The 20,392-nt window shown below is 30.1% G+C and overlaps 1 protein-coding gene across 1 annotated transcript in view; it reads left to right on the top strand.

Annotated features, from left to right (window-relative positions):
* Positions 1-18,286, top strand: part of LOC107436695 (serine-rich adhesin for platelets) — a gene marked incomplete in the record, with an annotated part of 111,230 nt that extends 92,944 nt beyond the window's left edge. Inside the window, 5 exon segments of the mRNA XM_043057020.2 lie at positions 364-6,249; positions 7,051-7,083; positions 8,253-8,432; positions 9,996-10,112; positions 15,375-18,286. Coding sequence (XP_042912954.1) covers positions 364-6,249; positions 7,051-7,083; positions 8,253-8,432; positions 9,996-10,112; positions 15,375-15,550 — 6,392 coding nt within the window.
* Between the last annotated feature and the right edge of the window lie 2,106 nt (positions 18,287-20,392).

Below are 20,392 nucleotides of genomic sequence, written 5' to 3'. Positions count from 1 at the left end.
ATAAAGTTTGGTATTAAATACATTTACATTTGAACAAGTAAGACATTTTGTCCTCTTACCTAATACTTATGTTTAAATGCAAATATTTACATCTAAATATAAGACTATAATCCAAATAAAATTGCTTTGACACTTTTTGATAAACGATAGTGATATTTATGCTTACAGTTTTTATAAGAAATAAAATTTTCTTTGATAGGTTATGTAGTAAATCGGAGTTAGTATAAATATTTTTAATACATTATTCCTTTCTCAAAAATAATAGCAATAATAAATCTGTATGTATTTTAAATTTAAGCAGAATCAAGTATTTTTTAACTTTAAATAATGATTAAGGAAATAATAACTGTATTTATTTTGCAGCTCTGGATAATGGAACAACAGAAACAATAACGATTACAAGCACTGAAGCAGTAGAAAAGTATGTAACTACAACGATGTTACCAGAAAAAGTGACAATTTTGACAACTCATTTGACTCCTGAAACGTTACTCGATGCTATTTCAACGCGCACCCCTTCCATTACCACAGAATCTCAAAAAGAGTTGACCAGTGAGGGAATTGTTTCCAAAGTTACGACAAAGATTATTGATCTGGCAACAGGAACTACCTCTAGCAAAACAGAAGCAGAAACAACTTCTAAAGCTTCAAGCACCGAATCTGCCGCAGCAGAAAGTACAATGTCTCCTTCTTCAAGCAGCACTGAAGTATTTTCAGATTCCAAAACTTCTCTGTCTGAATTAGAAGATATTACTATTAGATCTAAGGAGGCTGAAACGACTACTGAAGAACCTTTCCCCACTTCTGCTAGAACCATGACAACCGGAGAAATTGGACTAACGACTCAACCTAAGACTTCTGAAGAAGCAGATGAAAGTTCTACTTTACAAACATCGGAAGTGACTAAAATGAAAGCGGAGACACAACCAGTCCCTGATATAATGCAAACGACAAAGGCTTTGAAAGATTCTTCAACCGCTAAGGAAATAACTGAAGAATTTAAAGATCAGTCAGATGTAAGTACAACCTTCAAATCAATTGAGTCCAGCACGTTAAGTCCTGTCACAGGGAAAAGCACCGAATCTGAATCAGCTACTACAGTAGAAAAGGGGGAAATAAGTTCCACTGTAGAAGAAGAAACCAAACAAACAACAATCGAAGAAAAAACAAAAGTGTTCGATATGCAAACAAGTAGCGAAGTAGTAACTGAACATTCAGAATTGGAGGCAGAAACAATCAAAGCTTTTGAGAGTTCCACTTTGGCAACTCCGAAGGCAGTTGATATCACTGAAATGGCTGAAACAACTTTAAAAACTAGCAGCTCAGATGTTTTCACAACTTCAGATGAACAAACGGATAAAACGACTCCCATTGAAGTCTTATTAGATAAAAGTACAAAATTAGAAACAGATTCTAAAACGTCTTCTTTTACCACGCCAATTGAAGTTTCAAAATTACACGATGTGCCATCAAGTACTGTGGTTTCAAGTTCGGAATTTACAACGGAAGAAACTATTCAAAGTGAATTGAGTTCTTTTAATTATACTGAAAAATCTGAAACTACTCGTATTCCCTTAACCAGCACCCTTAGTTCGGATATAACAAGCTCTGAAGTTCGAGAAACAGGTATTTCAAAAGAACAAACAACAAAAATACATGCAGATGAAATATCTACAAAACAATTTACTTCTACAGAGCCGTCAATTAAAGCAGAAACAGAAACAAAAGGCCAATTAACTTCTGTAAAATCTTTTGATTTGACCAAAGGAGAGATTACCACTGTCACGGAAGGGACAGAATCAATTTTAGGTGAAGTTATGGGTAAGGGTTCGAGCAAACTACCTTCTACATCCGTTTTACCAGAAAAACTGGAAACAACTCAAAAATTTGAAACAGACGAAACAACATTTGTAACTCAGACCATTCCAACAAAATTACACACAATTCCTATTATGTCAAGAGGAAGATTGCCCTCTTCCACTGTATCAGAAAGTACAACGGAAGTCATTCAAGATACAACAACAGAAGCGAGGGCAAAATCAGATCTTTCAGCTGAAGCATTGGTGCCCGAAGTTTCATTGACAACATCTGAAAGAGAATCCCCTGAATCGCAAGCTACTACAGTTTCAGAGGCAGTGTCAGAAACAACAAGTATAAGGAGCATCACTGACAAAGTATTCACTTTCGTATCAACGAGGTTTACGGAACTATTTAGTGATACCACTGAAAAAAGTGTAGAGCTGGAAACTGAAACGAAACATACCACAGTTATAGATACAAGTACATCGAAACCAAGTACTTTTGCTGCCGATAAAGAAACGACATTTACAACAACGATAGTGGAAGAACTGGAATCGAAATCTGACGTTACTAGTAGACGTACTATGCCCGAAGCAACTTTAAGGGTGACAGAAACTCCAATAATTTCATCGACAATTGCTGAAAAAATTGAAGAACATGAAGTTAAGACTAAGCATCCTACAATTATGGAAGAAAGTACAACAAAAATAAGTTCTGCTATTGCCGATAAGGAAACAACAACTACTATGAGGACTGAAGAAGTAGAATCTGAAGCGGCAAGAAAAATTACCATGCCGGAAACAACGCAGAAAGTAACAGAAGTTCCAACGATTTTATCAACGATTGATAAGAGTGATTCTAAAACGAAACTTACTACTGTAATGGAAGAAGGCACAGTGAAAACGAGCACTGATCTTGCTGATATGGAGACAACGATTACAATGATGGCCGAAGATATGGAATCAAAATCTGAGGAGACAAGCAGGAGCACCGTGTCGGATATAACACAAAAAGTAACAGAAATTCCCATGATTTTATCAACTATTGAAAAGAGTGAAGAACCTGAGACTAAAACGAAACTTACTACTGAAATGGAAGAAGGCACAGTGAAAACGAGTACAGCTCTTGCCGATAAGGAGACAACGGTTACAATGATGGCCGAAGATATGGAATCAAAATCTGAGGAGACAAGCAGGAGCACCGTGTCGGATATAACACAAAAAGTAACAGAAATTCCTTTGATTTTATCAACTATTGAAAAGAGTGAAGAACCTGAGACTGAAACGAAACTTACTACTGAAATGGAGGAAGGCTCAGTGAAAACGAGCACTACTCTTGCTGATAAGGAGACAACGGTTACAATGATGGCCGAAGATATGGAATCAAAATCTGAAGAGACAAGCAGGAGCACCCTGTCGGATATAACACAAAAAGTAACAGAAATTCCTATGATTTTATCAACTATTGAAAAGAGTGAAGAGCCTGAGACTAAAACGAAACTTACTACTGAAATGGAAGAAGGCACAGTGAAAACGAGCACTGCTCTTGCCGATAACGAGACAACGGTTACAATGATGGCCGAAGATATGGAATCAAAATCTGAGGAGACAAGCAGGAGCACCGTGTCGGATATAACACAAAAAGTAACAGAAATTCCCATGATTTTATCAACCATTGAAAAGAGTGAAGAGCCTGAGACTAAAACGAAACTTACTACTGTAATGGAAGAAGGCACAGTGAAAACGAGCACTGCTCTTGATAAGGAGACAACGGTTACAATGATGGCCGAAGATATGGAATCAAAATCTGAGGAGACAAGCAGGAGCACCGTTTCGGATATAACACAAAAAGTAACAGAAATTCCCATGATTTTATCAACTATTGAAAAGAGTGAAGAGCCTGAGACTAAAACGAAACTTACTACTCTAATAGAAGAAGGCACAGTGAAAACGAGCACTGTTCTTGCTGATAAGGGGACAACGGTTACAATGATGGCTGAAGATATGGAATCAAAATCTGAGGAGACAAGCAGGAGCACCGTTTCGGATATAACACAAAAAGTAACAGAAATTACCATGATTTTATCAACCATTGAAAAGAGTGAAGAACCTGAGACTAAAACGAAACTTACTACTGTAATTGAAGAAGGCACAGTGAAAACGAGCACTGCACTTGCCGATAAGGAGACAACGGGTACAATGATGGCCGAAGACATGGAGTCAAAATTAGAAGAGACAAGTAAAAGCACCACATCTGAAACAACACAAAAAATTACAGAAATTCCTATAATTTCATCAACTATTGAAAAGAGTGAAGAACCAGATACTACAAAGAAACCAACAACTGTATTGGAAGAAAGCACTTCAAAAATGAGTACGACTGTTGCTGATAAGGAAAAAACTATGACAATGATGGCCGAAGATATGGAGTCAAAATCTGAGGAGGCAAGTGAAAGTACCACATCGGAAACAACGCAAAAAGTCACAGAAATTCCCATAATTTCAACAACCACTGAAAAGAGTGAAGAAACTGAGACGGAAGCGAAATTTACTACTGTAATGAAAGAACGCACTGCAAAAACGAGTACTACTATTGCCGATAAGGAAACAACGATAGCTGAAGATAAAGAATCAAAATCAGAAATGACAAGCAAGAGTACTATGTTTGACACAACCCAAAAAATGGCAGAAACTTCAATAGTTTCATCTACTACTAAGGAAATAACGTCAACAGTTAAGGAAGAAATGTTAAGTTCAACGATGAAAACCCCTATGGTTAAGTCAATTGAAGAAGAAATGGATTCATTTACTCGTGAATCAACACCACCAGATGTTGAAGTAACTAAAGAAAGCGAATCTGCTCAAAGTTTAACTCCTTTAATTTCCCTCGAGCCTGAAGAAACAACTTTCAAGACAAAGGAAAGTACTGCTTTTAAAGAAACTGTAAGCACCGAAAAAACCGAAACACCTGGAGATGAATCAAAGAAAACTCCAGTATACACTACGTTTAGTACTTCGTTAGGAATCACAGAAGCTTCAAGCCTTCAAACTCAAGAACACGAAACAGTTTCTGAGAAAGAAGAAATTTCCACTATTAAGACAACAGAGCCTGAAATCACCACTAGCACCACTGGTCATGTAGAAAAACTAACTATAAGTACTGAGATAACAGTACCAACTATAAGAACAACCGACTTATCTGATCATGAAAGCACCTTTTCTAGTGAATTGTCTGTAGAACCAGGGAAATCGACAGCTGAAACACAAAAAATGGAAATTACAGTATCGGAAGGACAAGAAACAACGATTACGAGTATCGCTCCAGATAAATTTACTAAATCTGAAACCGAAAGCAGTTCAATGATTACAACTGCCGAGCTAATTAAAGTGGAAAGTACCACAGCCCGAGATAAATTTACAGAAGAAACAAAAATGACTTCAATTCATAAATTGGAATCCGAAACAGTCACTTCAAGCTCATCATCCGATGAGTTAAAAACCACTTCATCAACTGAAAAAGATCAAACGACAGGAATTAGTGAGACTAGTCAGTCGATTTCAGAGATCACTAAAGAACCTAGCACACTAGCATCAGAAACAAAAACTGAAGAGAGAACCACACTAAAGATAACTGAGAAACCCATTTTTAAATCTGAGGATATAGCGTCTACTATTACAAGCCATAGCGTGGCCGAAACTGAAGCATCTAGTCCAGTTACTTCAAGAGAAACAGCTGAAGCAGAAGATATGGCATCTACTAGTGTAACCGAATCTTCAATAAAACAAACAAACATAACCGAAAGCGTTCCAGAAATAAAAACAACAGAATATGTAAGTACAGTTACAGTTAAACCATCTACTATTGCTGGTATTCCACTCATAGAGAGGAGGCTTCCCACCGACAGGACAGAGCGTCCACTCACTGAAGACTTAGATCAAGTCAGCAAGTCAACTATTATCAGCACGGTATCAACCACTGGCATTCCTATCACAATGATCAGTGAAACAACAACTCCGGAGAGTTTCGAGACTGAAACAAGAATTTCAACAACAGGCGTTCCAATTTCAACGATAAGCGACTTATTGCGATCTCCTACAACTTTGGAGAGTTTAGAAACTGAAGAGAGAATCTCAACTACAGGCGTTCCATTTTCCACACTAAGCGAGTTATTGCGATCTCCAACAACTTCGACTATTTTAGAAACTGAGACTAAAATCTCAACAACGGAAAGTCCATTACCAACGGTGAATGAAACTTCAGAATTCCCAACAACAGCAGATATTTTTGAAACTGAGACAAGAATCTCGACTACTGGAGTTATCGTCAAGAATCTAACAGAACGTGTCACAGAGGCTACTGAAATGCCGACGAAAGCTTTCAAAGCCATTGAAACGACAACGATGTCTTCCAGCACACCCGTGACCTCAACAACAGAAGAGACTTCCACACGTACGTTTCTTATTATTTGAATTATATTTCTTTATTATGAATTCTAGATAACTGTCACATGATTATTTGACTTTTTGACTTAAATGCTCATTTTATTTGATAAGTAATTCACGCACAAAAAACTACTATAAATAAAGATGAAATTCATTGAAAGATGGTATTTAAACATATTATAAGGGTTTTTAAACCATTACGCACTTAAGGCATCCACTATATTTTTTAATGCTTCTCTGTCTCTATAAGCGGTTAAGTTTCAAACTGGCCGGATCACGCTATTGGACGAAAATGACATCACTACTTGTGGGTACACATCGGCTGCCGTTGATGCTGTCTTAGAAAATTGTTCAAGATTTGTTTTTAAACAAGTTCATTTTTGATTTTCCTTATTTTTATTTAATAATTTATTATTTATTTTATTACAGTCTCAAGATATATAACTAAATTAATTTTCAATTGTGTTTTTTAACCTAATATTTCAAAACATTTAATTTAAATGAATAATTTAAATACATCTGGATGAAATTGGTAAATGTCGTATCTAACTTCCTTTAATCCTTTGTCGAGGAATTTTTATTAAGCATTAGTGAAGTTGCAATTTGACTTAGTTAATTATTAACAATTTATCGAAACTATTTATTATTTATCAAGTAATAATTTGTTGAATTTATTATTTTGCAAATATTATTGATTATTTAAGGGAATAAATTCAAAAATAGCATGTTTTAAACACTGTGACAGTACAATTAACCGAACTTAAAGTTTTAGATGTATTAGTAAATCCATTGATTACTTTTGTTTTAGGTTCTGTGACAGATTTTCTCTTAGATGAAGGAGGTGAGCATTTAAATTACATACTTTTTGTAACTGTTTTTATTTTATAATTTTATACTGTATAACCGACATTGAACAACCAACAACAATACCATATCAATAATACATCAACAATAGAATAGTATAGTATATCATGTGTAAATTTACGACTTTCAGTGTCTAACTTCGTAACCTTGTAATTTTACATCCAATCCAGAAGACAAGGGAATCCTCATTGGGACAAACTATCCTTCGTGGAGGATCTATATAATGATCCACTTATCCTGAGGATTTTTGACGTCAGCACTATGGATGATGTAGCCGGGAGTAGAATTTGCGTCAAAGCAAGCCACCGCTGGGATTCGAACCTGGGTCACCTCATTGAAAGCCGAACGCTCTATTCCTTGAGCTGCATCGGGGTTTTTGTTACTGTTTTAAAATCATTTCGAATAGCCATAAGAAACCAACTTATACCTCGTCTATGGAAATTACTTGCTTTTTTGCCTCAATTAGATCGCAAGATCTTGCATAGACAATACACAAGCTATATTACTGTTTTAAGATATTTTGAATTTATATGTAGTGAATCCGAAGTGCTAAGGTCTTATTGGTAAGGAAGTCAAGATCTTATTTAATGCAAAGTGAGGCCAAACGAGACAGGCGGTAGTTAAATGTTTAAGATCGTTGCTGTTAGATTGAGAAGAAAGGTTTGACCTTGCTGGGGGAGGGGGATTTTATAACTTTCTGGACAATATATTTAAATCATACTCAGCAGTTTCACGCGAAACTAAAGAAAACATCATCACATTTACTTAGATAACTGCAATATATCAATATTATTACTTTCTTGGTAAGAAAGGTTTTAACTGATTCCTTGTTACAACTAACCTCTATTTATGGATTAAATTTAATATGTAATTCTTTTAACATTACACGTATCTTGTGACAAAATAAAAACAGGACTAATGTTCAGAAATGTTCAGTTCTGAATATCTAAATCTGAAAACGAAATATGTTTCTAACGCTGAAGAATTAATGTTTCGCATTTTGAATAACTAATCCGTCTAAATGCTGCAAACTTTATCCTGCTGAAATAATTGTAAATTTTATGATGAAAAAAGTTATAAATCTAATGTAGAAAAATATAAATGCATTTATTAGCTGTTAAATAAGTTCCTTGTATTTCTTTTTAGCTTGCATATTTGATGGCCGCATTTTTCAATCTGCCGAACAGATTCTGCGAGATGATCCATGCGAGTTCTGCTTCTGTTTCCGTGGTGATATCATTTGTTTGCAACAAACGTGTCCACCTCCTGCTCCCAATTGCAATAGGACGGAGATTCCAGGATTCTGCTGTCCAAGATACGACTGCCGTAAGTCATGCTGCTTCATAATCAACCTTCATATGATTTTTAAAATTATAACAATCACGATAATTTTAAAGATATTATAAATTTATTTTACACAACACGAGTGCGTACATTGCTAAAAAAACAATAAAATTTCTTTTTAGCGATGTTAACATAAAACTGAAATATCAAACGAAGCTTTAAGAAAGTTCACATTTAAGAGCAACACATTTCCAATTAGATATTTCTCTTTTGGGTTTCGAAGAACTAAAAGAAACTATGCTATAATTTGGGCAGAAATGATTTGTTAAAAGCAAGCAGTTCATGGAAATAAACAAACTGTTCTTTTATAACTATGCTAAAAAGTTAGTACATGCTGTTTCAATTTTGAATGCTCGGAATTTCCAAATTCGATTATTATTTGTTTCGGAACCATTTTGACACATTTTTGCTACAGTTTTGAGGTATCCTATTTTGCTGTGTAAATATCCAATGTGTGACCGAAGCATGCTCGAATTGCCAAACAATCCGGGAGTTGGCCAGCATGAAGTGAAAACCCCTATAGTAGAATTTGAATATCCCTTGTTTACTTCATAATGAACAGGCAAATAAGGGTCTTGGTAAGCACGCAATCACATTCCACTATAAAGAGTCTGCTTCAAGGCTATCAAGGTTAGATATTACGAAGGTTAAAATACTCATCTTCAAACGTTCTAACTTTTTTGATTGTACATCTCTGATTTTTTTTCACTTTATTTTATATTGTTTTGAAGAAAAAAACGCCATTGTAATTATTTAAAAAAAAGAAAATTGATTTCTTTATTTATTTAATTGTCTGTCAATCTACGCATTCAAAACCACTTTCATAAAAATATAAACTAAATATCATGGAAATAAAAGAGACAGTTCATTTTAGAATGAAGTAAGTCCTTCGCAAAGTTTTAATTCTGTTTGTGAGTTCAGTAATCCCCTCAATCAATATTGTATAAATTCTTTAAGTTTAACAAATATATATGTTACTATTGTAGTTTTCGCTGCTCGTAAATTTTTTTAATTGCAGTTTTTTTACCAGTACTATAATTTTTAAATCTCTTACCGTTTTGTGTGCAGCTGTTTTGTTAAAAAAAATTTAAAAAAATCTTTTTAGTCGGAAAATTAATTAAACAACAAATTGTGAAATACATTGGAAGGAAATCACGGAAATTATCAAGAAATCCCCAGATACTTCCATAAAGAAGTTTATCTTGTTGTTAAATATTAGCGATTTGTTTAAAAAAATGTTGTTGTTTTTTAAAAAAAAGCAACACAATAGTGTTGGATAAGTGAAAAAATTTGTGAATCAAAATTTCCAAATTTTGAGCAATAAAATGAAATTGAGCATAAATCTAACAAAATTCCTACAATAAGTGAAGTATAAAGAACATTAAATTGATTATCTTTAATTGTATAAAGTTATCAAACTGAAGCACCTCGTATCTTTGGCAGAAGTTGAAAGTAGATTAATAGTATTAATATAAATGATCTGTAACTGTTTAAGGATTAAAAAACAAATTTTTGAACCTACTATAAATTTTTCAATACTTACAGCTGTTTTAGTGACGACGAAGAACTTAACAGCCATTACCAGACGAAAAGGAGTCCAGCCAATCATCATTCAGAAAAGAATCGAAAAAAGATCTGTTAGACTTCCTACAGTAGTAAAAGGTAAGTTAAGTGCAAAAGTGCTGCAAAACAGTTGTTTTCAAGAAAACACATTTTATTTCATAGAAAACAACTGTTCCAAATAACTAACTTTTTGTTAATAATGAAATATATGTTTCTCAATAGCCGCTGTTGATTAAAAAAATAGCACTAATAGACCTATACAAGATTTGAGTAAAAATGGAACATATTTGTACTCTTATCTTTTATTAGTCAGAAAATAACGATGAAACAGTTTTTCCTTGAAAAGTAACAGCGAAACAGATATTTCTAACAGCTTCTGTTGACTAGAAAACAATGAAGAAAGAGTTTTTATATTTAGTAGTTGTATTTCAGTTTATTTTACTTATTGGTTAATATAACAATGAGACAGTCATAGAAAAGTTACTTTCTGTTGATATTTGTTGAAATGAATATTACAATAAAAATTTGTTTGTTGACAGTTAGATTTAGCTATTAATATATAGCTTTTAATATAAAATACTAGATGAGCCTTTTTTTGCCCTAGACTGTTATTCTAGTGATAAATTAAAAATTACTCGGCAGTTGCTGTTGGTTAGAACAATACTAAATATTTTTTTCTCTTCTGGACAGATATGTTGTTAAAATAAGAATGATATGATTAATTCTCGACAGATGCTGTGGATTTGAGCAATACGAAATAATCATTTTTCACCCAGTTAGATACGTTGTTGTTAAAAGAAGGATGATACGGTTAATTCTAAACAGATGCTGTTGGTCAGAACAATAAAAAGGAATCCGTTTTTTTCCCTCCTGAATAGTAATCATAAGTCAAAAAATAAAGTTGGAATATATTTTATACTCCAATCTGTTATGGGTCTAGAAATAATGCTAGGATGGTTAGTTCAATTGTTTTCTCGCTAGTTGCCCTTGATGTTAAAATAACAATGATACGATTATTTCTGGACATTTTGTATCTCGATAGCTGCTGTTAGTCTATCTCATTTTGGGGCAATTTCATTAATCAAAAGAATCAAAAGTACGATTAAAATCTCTGGAGAGCCAAATTTCTTTACAAATAAAAAATATCGGCAATGCGACTCGTCACTGTTTCTCAAGAAATCCTCTAATGATCTCCATCCTAATTTATTAGTTATATGGTTAAGATAATTAAGTGGTTTTTAACATAACAAACGAAAAAGAAAAAAATTTCTGTCAATATTATTAGAAATAATTAAAAACAACAAACCAAAATATTCCCATAAAAATATTGCTTGATTTAAATAAATTTAATTACCATAAAATATTGAATATTAGTTAGAGTTAGAATAAATTTTCAAAAAAATATTGAGTCGTTAAAATTCTTATTTTGCATAATTTTTACTTTACTTTATATTTGACTTAATTTTTCGTTTCCCCTTACAATGACTGATGTGAAATACTAATTCTGAGAACTGATGCAAAATAACCAAATTTTATTATATACTTTATTTTATCATTTTATTTTATCATTTTATAATTTTATTTTGTTATTTTAATAATTTGAAATAAATGAGAAAAATATAAATAATGCTTGATTTAAATGAATTTAATAACCATAAAATATTGAATATTAGTTAGAGTTAGAATAAATTTTTAAAAAAATATTGAGTCGTTAAAATTCTTATTTTGCATAATGTTTACTTTACTTTATTTTTGACTTAATTTTTCGTTTCCCCTTACAATGACTGACGTGAAATACAAATTCTGAAAACTGATGTAAAATAACCAAATTTTATTCTATATTTTATTTTATCATTTTATTTTATCATTTTATAATTTTATTTTATTATTTCAATAATTTAAAATAAATAAGAAAAAATATTGAGTCGTTAAAATTCTCATTTTACATTATTTTTGACTTCAATTTTCGTTTCCCTTACGATGACTGATGCGAAATTCTAATTCTGAGAACTGATGCAAAGTAACCGAATTTTATTTGTAACTATTGCATTATCACAGCTTTATAAATAGTGCATTCTTTGCGGAGCAATTCCTGTAAGTATCCTTACATACCTGCTACTCTTACATAACGATTGCAATTGTCAAGAAAGTCATTAAGAATAGGTTTAAGTCATCAGCTCAAAATGAGTTCTCGACTTTGAACCATTAAAGGGCATCGTTTAAGTCTTGTTTTTATTTTCTCTTCTTCCGTAATGAACATGAATGATGGCATAAAATGTATAGTTTGCACATACTTAATGATGATTCATCAACAAAAAAAATTTTTCAGCACTCTAGTGTTTACACAGTATTTGAGGCATTCAGTCTTTATTGAATTGCTTACAGCTTGAAAGCGAAATCACTATTAAATATTGTTGCGCACAGACAAACGCAAATAACATTCAGAAATATTTCTAGCAATTTTGTCTAGTCAGATTAATAAAGAAAAATAATCATGGTCCCATTGAAACCTATAAAGATAAAAAGCATGGCTACTGCGTTATAAATAGATAATAACTTTATTGATGTGTGTTTTTTTTATCCACATAATGTCATGAGTATGGTTGATATAAGTAAGCGATTTTTGTGGAGTGTTTATACGGCGATGTAATATCGGGTTATTATGCAAAAATGTACCTTAATAGCATGCATGGATGTATAATATTCATAAAATAGATCGCATGGTTTAAGAAAAAAACTAAATTGCTTTTGCTCAAGAATCGTTGATAGTTCCGTACAAGTTATTATAGTCGGCATCATTAACAGCTACAGAAAAAAAGATAATAACTATCAAAATAAGGGATATAAATTGGAACTATTTTGGAAAGATGATATCAGTTAAAGAAAGGCAATAAAATATATTTTATCTCCTAATTTGAATACCTGCGAGCAATAAAAAATCTATAAAAGCTTTGCAATGTTATATAATTAACTTAAAAGTCATTTATCGCTAGTCAACGGCCTTTTTCGAATTCGTTTTTAAATGGAGATTCGATTCAATTCAGAATTTATTTATTTCACTTGCAAATGTCAAATGTCTTATTGATAGTAAAAATTGGAATTCTTTTATCCCTTTAACGCAGATGGGACACCGGTCTTCCTTTTATATACTTTTTTCAGACGCTCTATAAACGCAAAGATAAATTTTGGTATTTTTTAATATTAAAAAATAGTTTATCAGTAACTAAAAAAAAAATTTAGATTATCGAAGTTATATTTTGCGTTGTACTAAAATATAAAATGCAAAAAAAAGCAGTTTTAAATTTATTTATTTCACGTGTAAATGTTGAATTTCTTATTGATAGCAAGAATTGGAATTCTTTTTATCCCTTTAACGCAGATGGGACACCGGTCTTCTTTTTATATACTTTTTTCAGACGCTCTATATACACGCAAAGATATATTTTGGTATTTTTGAATCGTATAAATTAGTCTAATAGATACTAAAAAAATTTTTTTATATTATCGGAGTTATATTTTGCATTGTACTAAAATATAAAATGCAAAAAAAAGCAGTTTTAAATTTATTTATTTCACTTGTAAATGTTGAATTTCTTATTGATAGCAAGAATTGGAATTCTTTTTATCCCTTTAACGCAGATGGGACACCGGTCTTCCTTTTATATACTTTTTTTCAGAACCATATATTATTAAAATGCTAAATATAACATTTTTCACTTATTTTGACCTAAATTAATACGAAATATAGAAAAAAGTACACAAAATAATTTTAACGAAAACTCTGATTCAAAAACTTAATACTAAAGAACAACTTAAACGGTCACCAAATTATAGAAGAAAAAAGAAACTTTCGTTTTGTTTAATATGCATTTTTTAAACTTCAAAGAACAAAAGTTGAATAGCTGAGACATTTTTTTCATATTTTTCGTGATTTATTTATATAAAAAAAAATATCTTATTAAAATCATCTACATTATATGCCTTACTTAAATATATTTCAGAGGCCTTTCTTTAAATTGTGTTTTTCAAAAGGTGAAAAATGAATGTATTTTAAACTTTATTTTTAAAATATAGATTTCTTGAAAAAGTGCGTGATGATTTTGTACGTCGCTGGAAGTTTTCTTTTTTTCTTCTAAAATAATTTTATACATGATTTTGTCTATAAAATTTTATATTTTTGTAAATTCAATAATTTTTTACACTGGAACTAAAGTATCTTAATCGATGCATAATAGAAAAATGTTAAATAACCAAATAAATTGGACAAGAATGAAACGAATGGTAAAGTGACAGATAAAAAGTAGCGAACTTTATGTTGTACCAAATTTCTTTTAGGCTGATTGCAATTTTTAAAACGTGTTCGAGAACTATTCCTAATTTAGCCAGTCAGCATGCCGCTATTTTTTTAAAATAACTTCGTTATAGAAACACGACTTCTAACATTTTGGCAAAAACGATTATAAAATTTAAATACAGTAATCGAAAATGCATAAAATAAATTATATTTAAAAGCATAATTGTTATGCATGTTATATAAAAAATATCTACAATGTATGTACACTGTCTTCTTCAGTGATATTAACTATTAAGTTAGAGTGCAAATGATTAAAATGTGATTAAAATATCCATCACAATCCATGTTTTTTTTATCTTTGATTATATTTAACTTAAGTAATGTTTATTCGCAAAAGATCTCAATTACACTGATTTCAGATTTAAAACTATAGTATTTTCTAAAATGTTAAATTGTCTGTAATTAATTATGATAAATGGCAATTTGCTTTTCCGGTAATGATAAAATTAGTGGAACATTTAATCATTATGTTTCAGTTTTCTATTATGAATCGACGTTATAGTTCTACGTTATTATTTTTTTTTTTTTTTTTTTTTTTTTTTTTTTTTTTTTTTTTTTTTTTGTAAATGAAGACGTACTTATTATAGTTCGACTCCCTGTTTTCTTTAAATGAAGGGTCTACTCATTATAGTTGGACATACTGTTTATTTTTTATTTTTCTCAAATGAATTATTACTCATTATAATTTGACATCCTGTTATTTGTAAACGAAGGCCTACTCATTATACGACGTAATTTTTTTTTTTTTAAATTGAAGGTCCAATCATTTTTATTCAAAATCCAAGTTTTGGTATTGAATGATACAACATCAAATTTTTGTAATGTTTAATCACTATTGTTCCACTTTCAAATTAGAGTTAACTGCTCATTCTTATAAATTAACGTCTAATCAACAAGGCTCAACATTTAGACATTTAATCTGAGTTGTTATAAACGCACGTAAAGGAAATTTCCTATTGTGTCTGGTAAACTTCATCATTTATTAATCAATTCCCTTTTTGTTTCAGGTTGTGACATAAACGGGACATTTTATGAAATAGGATCCACTGTGACGTCAGCAAGCTGGCCTTGCTTACATTGCATGTGCGAAGATGCGGGCAACATGCACTGCGATCCGCGCAAGTGCAAACCTGAGTCACCTCTCATGCTCAACATGAAAAACAGCCTACTAAAAACAAGATAACGAAAAGAAACGTTGATATTTATTTTTATTACCATTCTTTTTCTTTTTTAAATTCCTTCTTAAGCGTGTGAAAAAGCTGCCAAAACCTTGAGGTCGTTTTCTTAGGCGACGTAATTTAAGCTAAGCTGGTTTTTTTTTACTAAAAAAGCGACTTGCCAACGTTTTGCATCAGTTCCTGAAATGCTCGTCTGCTTCGTCTAATTACCGCTCATCAGTATTTCAGTAACAGAATACTATTTACACGCTTTGAATGAAAAATAAAAAAACTACGAAACCACCGTTATAAGCTTGATAGTTGCGAATTATAACAATGAACTGTCATCGAACAAACAAAAAGAACAATAAACTGCTATTGTTGCGTCGAGTTATTATGCAACGAACTACATTTTTGTGTGCCTGCAGCGCTAAAGCCTGGAAGTTCTGAAATTCCGTCCTTCCTCTAGGAAATGAATTAATTTTTTTGGTTGAGAGTGGAAATGGAGATATATGAATGAAGATATATTGTTAAACGAACTCTAAACAATGGAGTAATCTCATTCAAATGTGCTGAATATATAATCTCTTATCCCAAAAAAAAACTTACAGTGCGCTACTTTGTTAGCGGAATCGTAAGGCTTACAGCGCAGGTAATTTTAAGCCATGCAAGTAGTCAAGTGTTTTATTTATTTATAATTGAATGTAAATACAGTAAGGAGCACTTTCGTTTAACATCTTACTCAAATCATATCTTCATATGAGTCGGTATGATGATATCAAAACATGTCTTCATATAAGTCGTATAGTAAATTAGAGATCGCTCTGCTGTGATAACCATGTGGTGCTGCAATTTTGCTAGATTTGTTGTTTTTGCACTTGTTAAGAGCAAGAGAATTTTTAAAAATGTTAAATAAATTGCTCTATTTTGATTTAATTTTTTTTAACATAGACCCAAAGAAGCAGAGTGTTTTCTAGATTTACTGTATGATCTGTATTACATGATTTTAATGTTTAACCTAACTTTTAAATCACCTATCTAATTGTTTTTCTTTTAATGTAATATTAAAATTGTTTAATTTGCAGTTATTGCCACTTTGTGCAGAAGTCTTAAGATATTAAATAAATTTTACTAGAAAGCTTAAAACGGATTTAGTTAATAAGTAATTAATGTTAGATTCATATTAGATTATAATAATATACTTATTAATCAAGTTTTATGGCTAGCAATTTTTCCTTTCTCAGTTATACTTTAAATTAAAATTATTAGATTTAAAATTATTAAAATCTTTTCATTGATTAATTACAATCTCTTTAGTTTTTTTTTTTCACATTGAGAAATAGTAATCCTACAAATTCAATTGTTTTCACGATTAAATTAAAATTTTACATAAATTTCTTACAAGTTGATTTTTTTTCTTAATTTAATTAGAATTTTAAATTAACGCAACTGATTATATTTTATATTTACGTTTGAATTATTAATAATTGCTATTTCTGTCGCTAATAATTTACAGATTTACTATTTTCCACTATATAATTTGCGTAGTTTTGATGATTACTTATTCTAAACCAATAATATTAGATTAATAACATTTACTATAGTGATAAACATTATTATACATTTATTGCAATACTTATAATGATTATTATAATAATAATAATAATGATTATTAGCACTACAGGTCGTAAGTGATAGTTGACAATAGTAATGATTGTTAATTCTATGAAAATAATATTAAAATAATAATATTTGTAAGTTTATAGCAATACTTACCAAAATGCGTTCCTATAAACAATAATTGCTATTAGCTACTAAGACCAGGAGTAATAAATTTATAATACTATTTATCGATATGTGTTCTTAGTAATAATGATTGCTAGTTCTATAGCAATAGTATTTGAGCAATAATATTTATTTTTATGATAAATATTGTTATAAATTTATAATATTTTACGGCTATGTAATTAGTGATAATGATTGTTAATTCTTTCAAAACTAACGAGTAATAATATTTATTATATTTTTCTATATTATTAAAATCTGCATTTTATAATACTTTTAATTATCATCTATTTCTAGAAATAATGATTACTTTAAAGATAAATATTAATATAAATTTTTAGGTCTATGCAAGATCTGCTAATTACGCATGATCAGGTGTCATTTATTCCTTATTTTTTCTTGCTCACTGCAAGTCATTATATCCAACTTTCCATACTTTAATTAAATTAGTATCTAATTAATTTTATAAATGTAGTGATTAATTTTCTTAATTAATTTTGTTTAAACTTTTTGATGTTTTTTTTTTTTTTTTTTTTTAACTAATTCTAATTTCATCAAGCTCAGTATAAGTTATTTACATGCAATTACTTCAGTAATATAAAACTTGCATATTTTACAAATTTAGTTAGTAATTAATTTTACTATAATTTTTTATCATTTAAGTCATTATTATTTATTTTCGATAATTAAGTAATATATTTATTTATTATTTGATTTATTTTATTTGTTAACTTTAGCAGTTGAGGATTTTTTTTAAAAATTCATGCCTAATTTTATCGCTTTTGCAAGTTAATATATATCTTTCAACTACAAGTTTTTCAAGACCTCGCACTTTTGATTTAGTAATTAGTTAAATTTTTTCTGTTTAGATTTTCTTGATTGCAATTTTTAATTTTTTTTAATTTAATACTCAATTCATTTTAAAAAAAAAATAAAACTGGTAGTTGAGTTTTTTTTGTTATTTATTTTTGTTTTAACCACTCTCCTAGGACAATATATTTCTTTAAACATTTATTCATATTATAAGATCGAGTTCAAGTCAATGGATAATTTATTAAGTGACTGGATTTTAAACGCAAGTCTCCTTACCTGTGTATTATGCTTTTTGTTCCTGGTGTTATTGTGGTGAATATAGTATTAATGTTTTATTTCTTTCGGTTATTAGAATCGGTTTTGGTTTCAAGAAGGCATTTTGAACATGGTGCCATACCCGAACAATGCTACTTGATTTGTTTTCCCATAATGTGACTTTACAGTATTACAGCAATTTTCACAGATACCAGTCATTTTATAATTAAAATATCTTTAATATTATGTGAAAAGTTATTTTTAAAAAAAAANTATTTTATTAGTTAACCTTATCAGTTGAGGATTTTTTTTTTTTTAAATTTATGCCTAATTTTATCGATTTTGCAAGATAATACATATCTTCCAACTGCAAGTTTTTCAAGACTTCGCACATTTTTGATTTAGTAATCAGTTAAATTTTGCTGTTTAGATTTTCTTAATTGCCATTATTAATTTATTTAATTTAGTACTCTAATCATCTCAAAAAATAAAACTGGCAGTTGAGTTTTTTTTTTCAATATTTATTTTTGTTTTAACCATTCTCCAAGGACAATATATTTCTTTAAACATTTATTCACATTATAAGATCGAGCTCATGCCAATGGATAATTTATTAAATGATTGGATTTTAAACGCAAGTCTCCTTACCTGTGTATTATGCTTTTTGTTCCTGGTGTTATTGTGGTGAATATAGTATTAATGTTTTATTTCTTTCGGTTATTAGAATCGGTTTTGGTTTCAAGAAGGCATTTTGAACATGGTGCCATACCCGAACAATGCTACTTGATTTGTTTTCCCATAATGTGACTTTACAGTATTACAGCAATTTTCACAGATACCAGTCATTTTATAATTAAAATATCTTTAATATTATGTGAAAAGTTATTTTTAAAAAAATTATGATTATTTTACTAGAAAAAAATAAAATATTTTTCTTAAGACAAAACAGTTCCGCCAACTAAGTTTACAATCCGGTATTGTACTTTAGAAAGTAAATACATGCACGGTGTTGCGTAATCATCTCTCTTAATGTTTATTTTTAACATCCCTGTAACGAATGAAGTGGGAAAAAAACATGTACATTAGTGGTCAAAAATTAATATTTAAGAAGGAGAAAAAATACCTTTCCAAACTATGACCCGTAATTATTGGGATGAGCAAGGAAGAAAATAATCCGTTAATTATTCTATTTAATTATTCTATTACAATAATTATTCTATTCTTAAGAATTTTGGAACAATTCAAAAAAGTATGTTCTCAACTAGTTTTATTAAGTTGAATAGTCAGTAAAACTATATGATTAAAGCTCAATTAAACTATTTGCTTATTTACACCTATGATGCGCCAATCAGAGTTAAGTTTAAATCGGTGTAAAGTAATTTTAAAAAAATTAACAAAACCTCAATGATGTAAATACGTTTTATATTTTAAAGAACACAAGCAACTTTAAAATACCAATAAGTCAATGTTAAGAACAAATTACTTGAGCTTGCTAGAATAATAAGCAACAAATATGGATCAAATTTAAATCAAAAACGGATACCAAGAACAAATTACTTGTGCTTGCTAGAATAATAAGCAACAAATATGGATCAAATTTAAATCAAAAACGGATACCAAGAACAAATTACTTGAGCTTGCTAGAATAATAAGCAATAAATATGGATCAAATTTAAATCAAAAACGGATACCAAGAACAAATTAAAAAAATTTTTGCTTTTCCCACAAATGTTTAGTAACATTCCATTTTCGAAAGTTTTCTAAAACATTTATAAAAAATAATCGAATCAAAAATAAATTTTTGTAACTAGTATTTAGATAATAAAAAAAAGTTGTTTTAATATATATATATATATTTTTACACTTTTAAACAAATTCATTCCAAGCAATTTCATGTTCCTATTTGAGAATTACAGATGAGGCTAGATATTATGCATAATATATTTTATGAACATTATGGTGCCTTATTCTATTGTGATTTTAAATTGATTATTGGTTATAATGATGAAATTAAA

This window comes from Parasteatoda tepidariorum, chromosome 4 (genome assembly GCF_043381705.1).
Source record: "Parasteatoda tepidariorum isolate YZ-2023 chromosome 4, CAS_Ptep_4.0, whole genome shotgun sequence".
Lineage (NCBI taxonomy): Eukaryota > Metazoa > Arthropoda > Arachnida > Araneae > Theridiidae > Parasteatoda > Parasteatoda tepidariorum.
This window is presented reverse-complemented; position numbering and strand designations above follow the sequence as displayed.